Source organism: Nicotiana attenuata, chromosome 8 (genome assembly GCF_001879085.1).
Source record: "Nicotiana attenuata strain UT chromosome 8, NIATTr2, whole genome shotgun sequence".
Lineage (NCBI taxonomy): Eukaryota > Viridiplantae > Streptophyta > Magnoliopsida > Solanales > Solanaceae > Nicotiana > Nicotiana attenuata.
The window spans coordinates 39112397-39129256 of record NC_031996.1 but is presented as its reverse complement, the minus strand read 5'-3'; the positions used below and the strand labels follow the sequence as shown (position 1 = coordinate 39129256).

Here is a 16860-nt window from a genome sequence, read left to right as displayed (position 1 = left end):
TCAACTCTTTGCACCTGCGCCTTCGCAGGTGCGGTCAATCCACCGCATCTGCGGTTCCTGACTCCCCCTCTCAAATCCGCTTTTGCGACTTCCACTTCCGTACGTGTCTCAGCAGCTGCAATAACACCTCAAACTCTCCGATAACCACCCGAAATCAACCCGAGGCCCCCGGGACCTCAACCAAAAGCACAAACATATCCTAATACCTTATTCAAACTTGTTCCAATCATCAAAACACTTCAAACAACATCAAATCAACCAAAACACCTCGGATTCAAGCCTAAGTTTCTAAAAACTTCCGAATTCCGTTTTTGATAAAAAACCCAACCAAACCACGTCCGAACAACCTGAAATTTTGCACACACATCCCAAATGATACAACGAAGCTACTGCAACTCTCGAAATTCCATTCCGACCCCTATATCGAAATCTCGCCTACCAACCGAAAATCGCCAAAATATCAACTTCGCCAATTCAAGCCTAAATCTTCTCCAAACCTCCAAAACCCATTCCGATCACACTCCTAAGTCCCAAATCACCTCCTAATCGAACCATCAGAACTCACATCCGAGCCCTCTAACACATAAGTCAACATCCGGTTGACTTTTCCAACTTAAGCCTTCTTAAAAGAGACTAAGTGTCTCAAACTTCACCAAAACCAATCCGAATTCAATCCGACCAACCCGATACCTCAAAACACGGATAAACAAAACATAAAGAAGCAGAAATGGGGGAAACGGAGCGGTAACTCATGAGACGACTGGCCGGGTCGTCACATCCTCCCCAACTTAAACAAACGTTCGTCCTCGAACGAGTCAAGAAACATACCTGAAGCCTCAAACAGGTGAGGATATTTGCTCCGCATCTCCCGCTCGGTCTCCCAGGTAGCCTCCTCCACGGGTCGACCTCTCCACTGCACTTTCATCGAAGCTATATCTTTTGATCTCAATTTCTGAACCTGATGCTCTAGAATAGTTGCTGGCTCCATATCATAAGTCAAATCACCCTCCAACTGAACCGTGCTGAAATCCAGAACTTGAGACGGGTCTCCAATATACTTCCGGAGCATAGATACATGGAACACCGGATGCACACTCGACAAGCTGGGTGGCAAGGCAAGCTTATAAGCCACCTCCCCAATCCTCCGAAGTACTTCAAAAGGCCCAATGGACCGCGAACTCAAGTTCCCTTTCTTTCCAAACCTCATAACACCCTTTATGGGTGAAACCTTCATCAGGACCTTATCACCAACCATGTAGGACACATCTCGAACCTTCCTGTCAGCATAACTCTTTTGCCTCGACTGCGCTGTACGAAGTCTCTCCTGAATCACCTTTACCTTATCTAAAGCATCCTAAACCAAATCTGTCCCCAATAGCCTAGCCTAACCGGGCTCGAACCAACCAACTGGAGATCTACACCGCCTCCCGTACAAAGCCTCATATGGAGCCATCTGAATACTCGACTGGTAGCTGTTGTTATAAGCAAACTTTGCAAGCGGTAGAAACTGATCCCATGACCCTCCGAAATCAATAACGCAAGCGCGTAGCATATCCTCCAATATCTGAATAGTGCGCTCGGACTGCCCGTCCGTCTGAGGGTGAAAAGTTGTGCTCAACTCCACCTGAGTACCCAACTCCCGCTGGACAGACTTCCAAAACTAGGAAGTAAATTGAGTTCCCCGATCTGAAATGATGGAAACTGGGACACCATGCAACCGAACAATCTACGGATATATATCTCTGCTAACCGCTCGGAAGAATAGGTAGTACATATAGGAATGAAGTGCGCGGACTTGGTCAGCCTATCCACAATCACCCAAATAGCATCGAACTTCCTCAAAGTCCATGGAAGCCCAACTACAAAGTCCATAGTGATCCACTCCCACTTCCACTCGGGAATATCCATCCGTTGAAGCAAGCCACCCGGTCTCTGATGCTCATATTTCACCTGCTGACAATTGAGACATCGAGCTACAAATCCCACAATATCTTTCTTCATTCTCCTCCACCAGTAATGCTGTCTCAGGTCCTGATACATCTTCACGGCTCCTAGATGGATAGAATACCGCGAGTTATGGGCCTCCTCCAGAATCAACTCCTAAAGCCCATCTACATTGGGCACACAAATCCGGCCCTGCATCCCCAATACCCCATCATCTCCAATAGTCACATCTCTGGCATCATCATGCTGAACTCTGTCCCTAAGGACAAGCAAGTGTGGATCATCATACTGGCGTTCTCTGATGCGCTCATATAGGGAAGACCGAGAAATCACACAAGCCAATACCCGACTGGGCTCCGAAATATCCAACCTCACAAACCGATTGGCCAAAGCCTGAACATCAACCGCTAGAGGTCTCTCCCCAACTGGGATAGATGCCAAACTCCCCATACTCACTGCCTTTCGGCTCAAAGCATCGGCCACCACATTGGCCTTTCCCGGATGGTACAATATAGTGATATCATAATCCTTAAGTAACTCCAACAATCTTCACTGCCTCAAATTAAGATCCCTTTGCTTGAACAAATGCTGAAGACTTCGATGATCGGTGAACACCTCACAAGATACGCCATACAAATAATGCCTCCAAATCTTTAACGCGTGAACTATGGCAGCCAACTCCAAGTCATGAACGGGGTAGTTCTTCTCATGGGGCTTCAACTGACGAGAAGCACAAGTAATAACTCTACCCTCCTGCATCAACACACAACCAATCCCTACTCTCGAAGCATCACAATACACAGTATATGAACCTGAAGCTGATGGCAACATCAATACTGGAGCTGTGGTCAAGACTGTCTTAAGCTTCTGAAAGCTCTCCTCACACTCGTCCGACCATACGAATGAAGCACCCTTCGGAGTCAACTTGATCAAGGGCGATGCGATAGATGAGAATCCCTGAACAAACCGGCGATAATAGCCTGCCAAACCAAGAAAGCTGCGAATCTCTATGGTTAAGGACAGTCTGGGCCAACTCTGAACCGCATCTATCTTCTTTGGATCAACCTGAATACCCTCACTGGACACCACGTGTCCCAAGAATGCCACTGAATTGAGCCAAAACTCACACTTGGAGAACTTTGCATAAAGCTTCTCCTCCCTCAATCTCTGCAACACAACCCTCAAATGCTCCGCGTGCTCCTCCTGACTACGCGAATATACCAGAATATCATCAATGAAGACTATGACAAATGAGTCAAGATAAGGCCGGAACAATGTTGTTCATCAGATGCATGAACGCTGCTGGGGCATTGGTCAGCCGAAAAGACATAACCAGGAACTCATAATGACCATATCTGGTCCTGAAGGCCGTCTTAAGAATATCCGAATCCTTGATCTTCAACTGGTGATAACCCAAACGGAGATCAATCTTGGAGAATACCCTTGCTCCCTGAAGCTGGTCGAATAAATCATCAATGCGAGGCAAAGGGTACTTGTTCTTAATTGTTATCTTGTTCAATTGCCTATAATCAATGCACATCCTCATAGTGCCATCCTTCTTCTTCACAAACAGAACCGACGTGCCCCAAGGCGACACACTAGGCCGAATGAAGCCCTTGTCAAGGAGTTCCTAAATCTGCTCCTTTAACTCCTTCAACTTCGCTGGTGCCATACGATACGGCGGAATAGAAATGGGCTGAGTGCCCGGCACCAGGTCAATCCAAAATCAATATCCTTGTCCGGTGGCATGCCCGACAGATCTGCAGGAAATACATCAGGTAAATCCCTCACAACCGGAACAGAATCAATACTGGGAGTCTCAGCTCTAACATCCCTCACAAAGGCAAGATACGAAAGACAACCCTTCCCAACCATACGCTGGGCCTTCAAGAAAGAGATCACTCTACTAGGAACATAATCAGTCACACCTCGCCACTCGATCCGTGGCACACCCGGTATAGCCAATGTGACTGTCTTAGCATGACAGTCCAGAATAGCGCGACACGGAGATAGCCAATCCATGCCCAAAATGACATCGAAATCCACCATACTCAATAATAAAAGATCCACTCGGGTCTCCAGACCCCCAATAGTCACCACACACGATCGGTACACACGGTCTACAATNGCCTACATGACCCCGTCCGAATATACCATCAAGTTCGAAAATACATAATGGACCTACACGAGGCCAAAAATCACATCAAACAACATCGATTCTACGATCGCAACCCAATTAAGCCTATTGAAACTATAAACTTTCGAATTTAAAAACTAATGCCGATTCATACCAAAACGATTCTGATTGACTTCAAATTTTGTACACAAATCATAAATGACATGACAGGCCTATTCCAACTTCCGGAATCGGAAACCGACCCTGATATTAACAAAGTCAACTCCTGGTCAAACTTTCCAAACCTTCAATTTTCTAACTTTCGCCAATTCAAGCCGAAACGACCTATGGACCTCCAAATCAACATTCGGACATGCTCCTAAGTCCAAAACCACCATATGGAGCTATTGGAACCGTCAAAACTTTATTTCGGAGTCGTCTACACAAAAGTCAAACTACGGCCAACTCTTTCAACTTAAAGCTCTAACTTAGGAACTATGTGTCCTATTTCACTCTGGAACTCACCCGAAACAAATACCAAACACCCTCGGCAAATCACATAGACATAATACAACATAGAGAAGGCAATAAATAGCGGAGGGGCCCCTTACGGCCCAAGAGCAATAACAAGCCATCTCGTGGCATCAAATCTAGGCCCTCGGCCTCATATCAATCAAGCCACCTCGTGGCGTACATATCTCAGGCTCTCGACCTCAAATCAGTATCAGTGTTTCCTCACAACATAGGCCATCGGCCTTACTCAGTCAAAAATCCTCACAAGCCCCTCGGGCAATAGTAAAACAGTGTTTCTCAGCCCAAACATCATTTAAAATATCATTTAAGTGTCAAAACTGAGTAAAAATGGCTGAGAAGTAAAACAATGGAAAATAACATGACAGAGTTCAAGTAGTAAGTCAAAACAGTGAGGAAATATCAATAAAAAGCCCCGAAGGGTTCAAATAGTTGGCACAAAGCCCAAATATGGCATTCAACCCAAATCATAATGATAGCAAATAAGTTTCAGTCAAATACGCGTTAAAATCATCAACCCGGACGGACCAAGTCACAAATCCCCAATAGTGTATGACCCCACGCTCGTCAACAAGCGTGTGTCTCACCTCAACATAGCACTACGATGTGCAAATCCGAGGTTTCAAACCCTCAGAACATCATTTACAATCACTACTCACCTCGAACCGGCTAAATCTCTAGCTCACGATGCCTTTGCCCCTCGATTCGGCCTCCACGCGCGTCGAATCTAACCAAAATCAGAACGAGGACGTCAAAATATGCCAAGGGAGTCTCGAAATTCAGAAATTTTTACATCAATAGAATCCTTATCTTCCCACGAGTCTATAGATATCAAGAACACTGAAATCGGAGTCCAAATGATCCCTCAAATCCNGCGGCAACCGGCTGAGCTAGGTGTGCCCCCTGCATCTGAAGTCCCTGCACGACCTGCTCAGGTGTGCGGGCGGCGGGAGTCTGACTGCCTCTCCCGCTTGAGAAGTAGCTGCGACTGTAGTGGCTGAAACCGCCTGAGCTAGGCTAGTGCAAACTGATAATATCTGAGCCAAGGCCTCCTGAAGACCCGGAATCACAATAGGCACAGCTGGTGCCTGAGCTGGTGCTGCTGGAGGGTCCACATCTGGGACTTGGTCCTGAACTGGGGCAGCTGGTGGATCTGCAGGTGCTGCCCTCGCTGCTCTGCCTCTACCACGAACACGGCCGTGTCCTCGGCCTCTAGTGGCCCCGGCTGGTGGTACTGGTGGTCGTCCACCCTGTCCGGTAGCGCGCGTCCTCACCATCTGTGAGAGAATAGAANNNNGCAATAACAAGCCATCTCGTGGCATCAAATCTAGGCCCTCGGCCTCATATCAATCAAGCCACCTCGTGGCGTACATATCTCAGGCTCTCGACCTCAAATCAGTATCAGTGTTTCCTCACAACATAGGCCATCGGCCTTACTCAGTCAAAAATCCTCACAAGCCCCTCGGGCAATAGTAAAACAGTGTTTCTCAGCCCAAACATCATTTAAAATATCATTTAAGTGTCAAAACTGAGTAAAAATGGCTGAGAAGTAAAACAATGGAAAATAACATGACAGAGTTCAAGTAGTAAGTCAAAACAGTGAGGAAATATCAATAAAAAGCCCCGAAGGGTTCAAATAGTTGGCACAAAGCCCAAATATGGCATTCAACCCAAATCATAATGATAGCAAATAAGTTTCAGTCAAATACGCGTTAAAATCATCAACCCGGACGGACCAAGTCACAAATCCCCAATAGTGTATGACCCCACGCTCGTCAACAAGCGTGTGTCTAACCTCAACATAGCACTACGATGTGCAAATCCGGGGTTTCAAACCCTCAGAACATCATTTACAATCACTACTCACCTCGAACCGGCTAAATCTCTAGCTCACGATGCCTTTGCCCCTCGATTCGGCCTCCACGCGTGTCGAATCTAACCAAAATCAGAACGAGGACGTCAAAATATTCCAAGGGAGTCTCGAAATTCAGAAATTTTTACATCAATAGAATCCTTATCTTCCCACGAGTCTATAGATATCAAGAACACTGAAATCGGAGTCCAAATGATCCCTCAAATCCCCATTTAAAAGCCTCTTAAACTCAAGCCCTAATCCCCAATTTTCTTCCTTAATCCCCACTAAAACCATGATTAAACAGTGGAAAAATGGTCTTAAACCCAAGTAATTAAGCTTAGGGAACTTACCCAACTGATATCCTTTGATTTCTCTTGAAATCCTATGCCTTAGCTTCTTTTCCCGTCTTCAAAATGATGAACTTAGCAAAATTTCGCGAAGAAAATAATATATACCTTCTGGCCAGGGATTTTCGCATCTGCGACCAATCCACCGCTTCTGCGGTACCGCATATGCGGTCTTTCCTCCGCATCTGCGGAAATCACTTAACGGGTCAAATTCCGCATCTGCGGTCAACTCTTCGCACCTGCGCCTTCGCAGGTGCGGTCAATCCACCGCATCTGCGGTTCCTGACTCCCCCTCTCAAATCCGCTTCTGCGACTTCCACTTCCACACGTGTGGCGCCGCACCTGCGGTCCCCAAATCGCAGGTGCAAAAACACCAGAAGCAGCAATCTCTGCAGCTGCAATAACACCTCAAACTCTCCGATAACCACCCAAAATCACCCCGAGGCCCCCGGGACCTCAACCAAAAGCACAAACATATCCTAATACCTTATTCAAACTTGTTCCAATCATCAAAACACATCAAACAACATCAAATCAACCAAAACACCTCGGATTCAAGCCTAAGTTTCTAAAAACTTCCGAATTTCGCTTTTGATAAAAAACCCAACCAAACCACGTCCGAACAACCTGAAATTTTGCACACACATCCCAAATGACACAACGAAGCTACTGCAACTCTCGGAATTCCATTCCGACCCCTATATCGAAATCTCGCCTACCAACCGGAAATTGCCAAAATATCAACTTCGCCAATTCAAGCCTAAATCTTCTCCAAACCTCCAAAACTCATTTCGATCACACTCCTAAGTCCCAAATCACCTCCCGAAGCTAACCGAACCATCGGAACTCACATCCGAGCCCTCTAACACATAAGTCAACATCCGGTTGACTTTTCCAACTTAAGCCTTCTTAGAAGAGACTAAGTGTCTCAAACTTCATCAAAACCAATCCGAATTCAATCCGACCAAACCGATACCTCAAAACATGGATAAACAAAACATAAAGAAGCAGAAATGGGAGAAACGGAGCGGTAACTAATGAGACGACTGGCCGGGTCGTCACACTTTCACATATCAGATATCACAATTAATACAAACCAACACAGATCCTAAGGGGTAATTCCCCCCACCCCCACAAAATTAGGCAAGACACTTACCTCAAAACACGCTAACTCAATCCACTAGTAAGCCTTTCTCTCGATTATCCAACTTCGAACGTCTCGAATCTAGCCAAAACAACTTCATACCATAAATATAAACTATAGGAAACTATTACGAACAAAAAAGTTACGATTTCTAAAGAGAAATATAAAGTCAACGAAAAAAACTAACCGCGGGCCCGCATCTCAGAACTCGACCAAAAATACAAAATCTGAACACCTATCCGATCACAAGTTCAACCATACAAGAATTATTCAAATCTGACCTCAAATCGCCTTTCAAAATCCCAAATTTAGCCTAAGAAGTTTTCACAATTTTTCCCAAATTTCCAACTCAAATCACTAACTAAATGATGAAAATAACAATGGATTCGTGAAATATAGCTAAATTGAGTTAGAATCACTTACCCCGATGAATTTCTTGAAAAACCCACAAAAAATCGCAACAAACCGAGCTCTATAGGTCCAAAAATGAAAAATGAGATGAAACCCTCGTTTTGAAATTTTAATACCGCTGCCCAGTCGTCCTCTATCGCGATCGCGGACGAAGACTCGCAATCGTGTAGAACAATTCTCCCCAACTCAATAAAACACTATTCACGATCGCATGAATCCAGTCATGAATGCGATTAACAAGCTTCCTCCACCCACGCGACCACATCCTAGGTCACGCGATCGCGATGCACAAGCATGTCTCAGCCCCCAGCCTCACCTTCCTTATACGCGAACGCGGTATACCTCACACGTTCGGGATGAACAAGCCCAGCAAACTTCGCGATCGCGCCCCTACATTCGCAACCGTGAAGGAAAAATCTTAGCAGCCCCTGAAGACTCTACGCGATCGCGGGAGTACTTTCGCGAACGCGTAGAAGGAAACTAGAACAGAAAAGCTAGTAGTTTCAGCAATGATGACTAAGTCCAACATGGTTTGGGAATGAATACGAATCTCACCCGGGGCCTACATGACCCCGTCCGAATATACCATCAAGTTCGAAAATACATAATGGACCTACACGAGGCCAAAAATCACATCAAACAACATCGATTCTACGATCGCAACCCAATTAAGCCTATTGAAACTATAAACTTTCGAATTTAAAAACTAATGCCGATTCATACCAAAACGATTCTGATTGACTTCAAATTTTGTACACAAATCATAAATGACATGACAGGCCTATTCCAACTTCCGGAATCGGAAACCGACCCTGATATTAACAAAGTCAACTCCTGGTCAAACTTTCCAAACCTTCAATTTTCTAACTTTCGCCAATTCAAGCCGAAACGACCTATGGACCTCCAAATCAACATTCGGACATGCTCCTAAGTCCAAAACCACCATATGGAGCTATTGGAACCGTCAAAACTTTATTTCGGAGTCGTCTACACAAAAGTCAAACTACGACCAACTCTTTCAACTTAAAGCTCTAACTTAGGAACTATGTGTCCTATTTCACTCTGGAACTCACCCGAAACAAATACCAAACACCCTCGGCAAATCACATAGACATAATACAACATAGAGAAGGCAATAAATAGCGGATCAGGGCTAAAATACTCAAAACGACCGGCTGAATCATTACATAAATATAGTATATAACTTAGTTATACCATGTAAAATGTTCTAGTATTTTATTATTAAAGCAAGAATATCCTTATATTTATGATTCAACTGGACAGGGTCAACCCAGAGTACCCAGCCCATTGAGATAAAATTAAGCCCACTACTTGGGCCTGACCCTTTAGAGGGAGGCTGGACAGGTCCCTCCTCCATGTTATTCGGCCCGAATTCCCGAAGTCCGAACGCAACAACACTTTGTAGAAGAATTAACCCAGAAGTCGTTCACCTAATCTTTTAAACTATAAAGAGCAGGTGAATATATAATATATGTTATAATATATGTATAGTTGTATATATTCAATGTATAATTAATGTATACGATTAGAAAAATTAAATATGACATCTGGCTGGCTATTTGTGTAACAATCCCCTTTATGCTTATACTGCAACATATTCGTTTTGAACGAAATATTTTATTTTGTGCCTCACACAACTGACACTAGTTGTGTGAGGCCTCTTTTTTATCTCACAACTGTGTGGGTCCCAGAATTTTGTGGACCCAGATGTGTAAGATATGGGTCCACAAATATGTGAGATAAAAAAAGGTCTCACACAACTAGTGTAAGTTGTGTGAGACACGAAATAAAACCACTCGTTTTGAACAACTTTTCCACTTCTGTTATTGGTTTTATGTTAAATCAATCAGGACAGTAAACTTTTCTCAGAGATAATGAAGGAGCAGAGTACGAGGACTCATTTTGGACAAATAACGAAACGAAGGACAAAATTATCCTTTTTTCGAAAATTTTGAGGACCAAATAGCCCTTTATATGTTAGGTGTTTGTCCATATTTTCTTACCATAATTGGTTTTCCTATTTCATCAAGGAAAGGACAACATATTTACCATAATTGGGTTTTTCTTTTCCTAGAAGGAAAATATAATTCTTTCATATTTGGCTAGTTCCTTTTCTTGTAGGAAAAGGTTTGGAGTTCTATAAATTGAAGATCCATCCATCTCATTCAGTAGCATCCACAATGTAGCCATAAAGAGCTTGAGAGTCTTGTTTAGGGGGAGAACTTTATGGGACAAGTGTTAGTGTATCACTTGTGTTTGCCTCTTCGTGAGGTTGTTCTCTCGATATTTTGTACTCTCTTTTTATTATAGTGGATTGCTCATCTCCGCCGTGGACGTAGGTCAGTTGACCGAACCACGTTAAATGTTTGTGTCTCTTTTGGTAGATTTCTCTTTTGGTGTTGGATTTATCGCCGTTCAAGGTTTGCTTTGCTAGCTTCCGCATGAAACCTGGCTTTTTTCGGTCGTAACAAGTGGTATCAGAGCAAGGTTCAAGACAGGTTCATCTTGGCGAGTTCAGTTCTAGCCGCAACATATTTGACGATAGTCATGATTTTTGTCTGAGAAATTTGACCGGAGTGCTACGCACGTTGAGACAAACTCTATGGTGGAGATTTGGAGATGTGACCTGTTGAAGTCTATGTGAAGAAGATGGATCAAGTTTATTTTGTCAGAAAATCCAGGCCAAGGGGGAGAATTTTTAGGTGTTTGTCCATATTTTCTTACCATAATTTGTTTTCCTATTTCATGAAGGAAATGACAACATATTTACCATAATTGGGTTTTTCTTTTCCTAGAAGGAAAATANTCGTTTTATTGTTACATTAACTAAATTGTATTATTTTGATTATAGGATTTATATATCAAATAGTTTACATTAAATGTGGAATTGACTATCTAATATAAATGTGGTATAGTTAGTACTTAGTCCATGTGATATCCCATCATTTCCACCATTGTACCAAACGACTACTATGATCTAGGTAATATTTTGTTATTTTCCATCTCTTGGGATGCTTTTCAGTTTTTTATATTGTTTCTAGTGAGATATATACCAGTATATAGGTAGACTATGCTCTCCACTCTCCTATTCCTCAATTTCAAGAGTTACTAAAAAAAAAAAAATAGTCCGGTGCATTAAGTTTTTGCTATGCGCAGGGTCCGAGAAAGGGTCGGACCATAAGAGTCTATTGTACGCAGCCTTACCATGCATTTCTGCAAGAGGTTGTTTTCACGGCTTGAACTCGTGACCTCATTCCTAGAAATCTTTCTAATTTTGTGAAGGTCTGTATCTATGGGAAGAAATATTAGGTGTTTGTCCAGATTTTCTTACCATAATTGGTTTTCCTATCTCTTGAAGGAAAGGACAACATTTCACCTTGATTGAGTTTTCTTTCTTGTAGAAGGAAATTATAAATCTTCCATATTTGGTTAGTCCCTTTTCTTGTAGGAAAAGGTTTGGAGTTCTATAAATTGAAGATCCGTCATTCTCATTCAGTAGCATCCACAATGTAGCCATAGAGGGCTTGAGAGTCTTGTTTAGGGGGAGAACTTTACGGGACAAGTGTTAGTGCGTCACTTGTGTTTGCCTTTTTCGTGAGGTTTTTCTCTCGATATTTTGTACTCTCTTTTTATTATAGTGGATTGCTCATCTCCGCCGTGGACATAGGTCAGTTGACTGAACCACGTTATATGTTTGTGTCTCTTTTGGTATATTTCTCTTTGTTGTACGATTTATCTTCGTTCAAGGTTTACTTTGCTAGCTTACACATAACACCTGACTTTTCTCGGTCCTAACAAGAAAATGTAAGAGTTTTTTTTGTTGTTAAATAAGTAACTGAATTCTTCAATATTTGGACAGAACAGATATAAATGAAACTATAATGAGGATTCATATATATAGTCGATCCCAAAAATCTTAAAGTTAAGTTATAATTGTGTTCTTGTATGAGCCCCTAATCTGAAAACCAAAATCACACTTCTCCCTTAAACAAATTCATGATAACCTATTTAATCTAGAAAAGGTAATAATATGAAACATATAACAAGTGATATTTAAGAAGANGGGGGGGGGGTTGAACGTGGGGGCTGTTCTTATACCTTGACCCGGCACAACCTCAACATTTAGATTTGCTGTTTGATCCTGCAATTGTCAGTCCACACGTACGTTGGATGCGGTAATGTAGAAAATGACAAAATAAAAAAATTTATATTTGACATATCTATTTCGAAGTGGAAAAATAACATCGAGTACATACTATTTGATGCTCGTATTATTACTGTAAATAAAAACAATATACTCCATTAAGCTTAACCTTAACCAAAGATTTTGAAGAACTTCTTGAGATTGTACCAGCTACAGCATTCCATCCATCTCAATCTCCATGAAATTCGTTTTATCGAAATTTTCAAAAACTATTTAACTTTTATTGAAAATACTACTACGTACTAATTTATATAACATGTAGTTCAAGATTCTATATCAAATGTATTTAACTAATCAAATTTAAGTTTTGACGTGATATTTTCTCTTTCAATTTATTCTTTTAACGTTGTTTTTTCCTGCTACTATTAATAAATTAAACTAATATCTTAAGTTTTGGTATTTAAGTAAGGAGGAGTGAACACCAATAGCAAGAAACAGAAAAAGTAATTCAAGGTGAAACCTTGATCATATATTAAGAGTCACCTCAGCTCATGCTCTAATTCAATGGTAGTTGAGATTATGGTATCCAGGATTTGAGGCTTATGGGTTCCTACCGTAATTTCAGATTAATATGCAATAATAACTGGGTTCACAGCCAAATATTTACCAATATTTAGTGAATTTTTTAATATAAATACAGAGTCTACGCAAGAGTTACTGGGTTCCCGGGAACCCGTAGTCCATGCACTAGGTCCGCCCCTGTTGGAGAGGACGGACGACTAACAAAAGCAATATACAACAACAACTAACTAGTAAAATCCAATAAAGTGAGGTCTAGGGAGAGTAATGTATACACAGACCTTACCCCTACCCCGATAGGGCAGAGAGGCTGTTTCCGATAGATAACAAAAGCAATATAGATAAAATTAAAAGCAACTCCTTACCGGTAAACTAAGAGAATGTTATAAGCACATACATTGCAGAAAGCTATGAACAAGAACAGAGTCCACAACACAGATACGGGCATTTTTAGTTGTAAGAACACTACGGCAAGAAAAATACACAAGAGAACAATATGAAAGAGAAGCGAGGATAACCTTCACAGAGTCGAGCAAAAATTTAACATAAAGTACGAATAATAAACCACTTTGACAAATGAAAACTCATATTCTTACGAATAACATCAACAGCCAAATAATATAAAACGAAATACTTAAAATTCGGACGTCGCCGAAGAAACCTTACAAAAGACAATAATTACTAGCAAACCATGCAAAAGAAATTAAAGACCACCACATTAATCTAAAACTCTTACTTAACTTGTTATATATATAATAACTTCACATTTCCATAAGAAGCTTGTGACCAATCTTGTAGGAAGCATAAGCATCAATGCATGCATATTCAACTTGGCTTTCACTAAGAACCCTTGCCTCCCAATTGCTCATGCACACATGTTTTGGCTTAGCCATATAAAGATCACATATATCTTTAGCAAGGTCTTTCAATCCAGGACGACAATATCTGCCTGGCCACGTATTCTTAGCAACATCACGAATATCAGCACTTCTACTACAAACCAACCTATACTCATTCTTTAGTTTAAGAATATCTTCAGCAACCTCAACTCCCACAAATATAAAGTTAGGATTAGTCAAGAATGTTTTTAGGGTTTGTGGGATTTCATCCAAATAAAACAACTGCACTATCAGACACCTATCGTCGATGCAAAGTTGGAGTGTAGCTGTTTTGTTGCTTCTATATGGACTAAAATTAGGTCTCCATTCGTTGTCTAAACCAACAACTGTGTCTTTTCCAGCATATTTGGAGAGCATTTCAGCTGCCCATTCATTGGCAATAGCAGCTTTATCAGTCACTGTTGTTTCAATTGTTCGTCCACCAAATTTGATTCGGTATTTTAAAGTGGTTGTGCCAGAGCTGCTGCTACCATATGATGAGTACATAGTTTCGTTGTTGTATTGTGAAAACAAATTAGATTGATATATTTTGGCCGATGGCTCGTATGGCTATTTATAGGCTTATAGCAAATTTATATGTGTTTAATTCATCTTTTTTGGAAAACTCAGACGTTTTTCTTATTAATTGTACTACTAGGAAACTGGGTACATTAGTTGTAAGATATCAAGAAACTGAATGGTCCATTAAATACTTCATGCATGCATGCCAAAAGTAATTATTAGGGACGACTGATGAGTTTTCAAAACTTATCTCTCCCATTAATGTTTTTACAGGTTTTATTTTTACTGTTTGTAATTTTGTTTCAACTTCCAAGAATAGAGTTTCTCTTTAAATCCTCATTCTCCATTGGATATTGTTGGGAATGACCTGAACATAGCGAAGATTTAATTTCTATGTGCGAAACCAAGAACTCGAGAGTATACTTTGACTGCTAAACTTAAATTTAATAATATTAATAAAATAAAATAAAAGGGCCCGTCTTAGGATAAGAACCAATTAATACTCTCTCCATTCACTTTTACTTGTCTACTATAGTAAAAATACATTTGCACTTTTACTTGTCACTATGCTAAATCAAGAGAAAAATAATCTTTTATTCCCCGTTTTATCCGTATCATTAACAACTTATTCACCCAAATCATTTTTCAAAACTTTTGAAAATACTATCAATATTATCGATAAAATTGTTAAATGTGTAAAGTCAAAAGTGGACAGTTAAAAGTAAACGGAACGAGGATTTCTTTAAATCGACTAGCTGCCGAACTTGTTTTAGGAGTTGAATCTTTTACAATTCCGGATCGGAGGCGGAGGAGAAATTTCCTAATTGAGATTTTACAATCCGATTTATTTATTGAACAACTAAAATACATACTTCACATTTTAATAATTTAGGCTTTAAAATGATTATTAACACAATTCAACATAGTAGCAAAACCACCATTAGACAACCCATCTTCATGCTGTTCGCATGAAAGTCTAAGTGTGAATGAATGTCAAAAATCATGTTACACGTGCTAGATTACAAGAGAGTATTCAATTATGGGATGTGGGTTCACATGAACTCATACTCTTCTTCGTAAATCACATTTAGCCAAGTTTTTCTTGGAATTAATTTTTATGTTACGTTATGATATATGTTTTCTACAACAGTACTTCACTAAGCAGCAAAAAAATATCGAAATGAACATATATGTTATTATAGAGGGGTTTGATTGTATTATATTTCATCAATATTACTTAAATATATGTGTATGCACCCAAGCTCAATGAGTCTTATAGTGCAGATACGTATTGGGTGCACCTTTACAAGTGAGATTGGAGGTTCAACTCCCATGTCTATCTTGTGTTTTAAGTATATTGTTTCTTCTTTGTATTTCCTTCTATATTTGGTTTATTGTTGCAAAATCCCAAGTCCGACACATTGAAATCTCTATTTTTCTTTATTTTTTTAATCTTAAATTTATATAACTAAACCAAATATTTGTATTAAATCTGGTAACATTGAAGGATGTAGCATATAGTCAATGATTCAACTAATCATCCCTAACTTTTCTTTTTTTTTTTTTGGTAATAAATGTAAAATTGTATTACCAGTCCATCAACCAAATTCAAATTTACAAATAAGAGCACTTCACCTGGTGATCCCAGGAAAAGCCTTAGAAAATCAAAACAAAAAAATTTAATTCATCTATTACATCCAATATCTAGCACTAACTACACAACTTATGTATTATGTGTCTAGCCTTCCTAGCTCGTTTTGAAGTCTTTGTCATGTCTATTCTTTCTCTAATTACACTTTGGATCTGTTGGATTATGATATTGCTCTGTACAGTAGAATCTCTAAACACTTTCCAGTTCTTTGCCTGCCAAATTGTGTATACACCTGCTCCATATACTGCTGCAACAATGCTCTTCTTCATCATAGTCCATCTCCTACTTTGTATTCTGCTTGAGGATTGTAAAGCATCCTGTTGCTGAAGTCTGATGCCACTCCATTGATTTAACATCTCCTAGAGCTGTGTAGACCACCCACATTCAGAAAATAGATGTGTTGCACTCTATATTCCAGCTTCATCGCACAGTACACACATAGCATCTTCACATTGTATCCCCATTGCCATCATCCTTTCCTTGGTCAACACTCTACCTTGAACGTCCCACTACAGGATGAACCTATATTTTGGTAGATTGATTTTGTTCCAAACTAGCTCTGCAATTTCCATTTTTGGTGTGTCCCCAATCAGTTTTAGATATCCTTGCATTACTGAATAGTTCCCATTTGTAGTCAGGTTGTATCTTCCATTCCTATACCAGTTCACTATACACAACTTCAGTTAATTTAACCTTTTCCAGTACCAACTACTATCA

The 16860-nt window shown here is 40.6% G+C and overlaps 1 protein-coding gene across 1 annotated transcript; it reads right to left on the bottom strand.

Annotated features, from left to right (window-relative positions):
• On the bottom strand, nucleotides 13647-14509 carry LOC109231860 (Werner Syndrome-like exonuclease). Its single transcript, XM_019397482.1, has one exon. It carries the CDS (start codon nucleotides 14475-14477, stop codon nucleotides 13854-13856), a length of 624 nt encoding a protein of 207 aa, XP_019253027.1. The 5' UTR covers nucleotides 14478-14509; the 3' UTR covers nucleotides 13647-13853.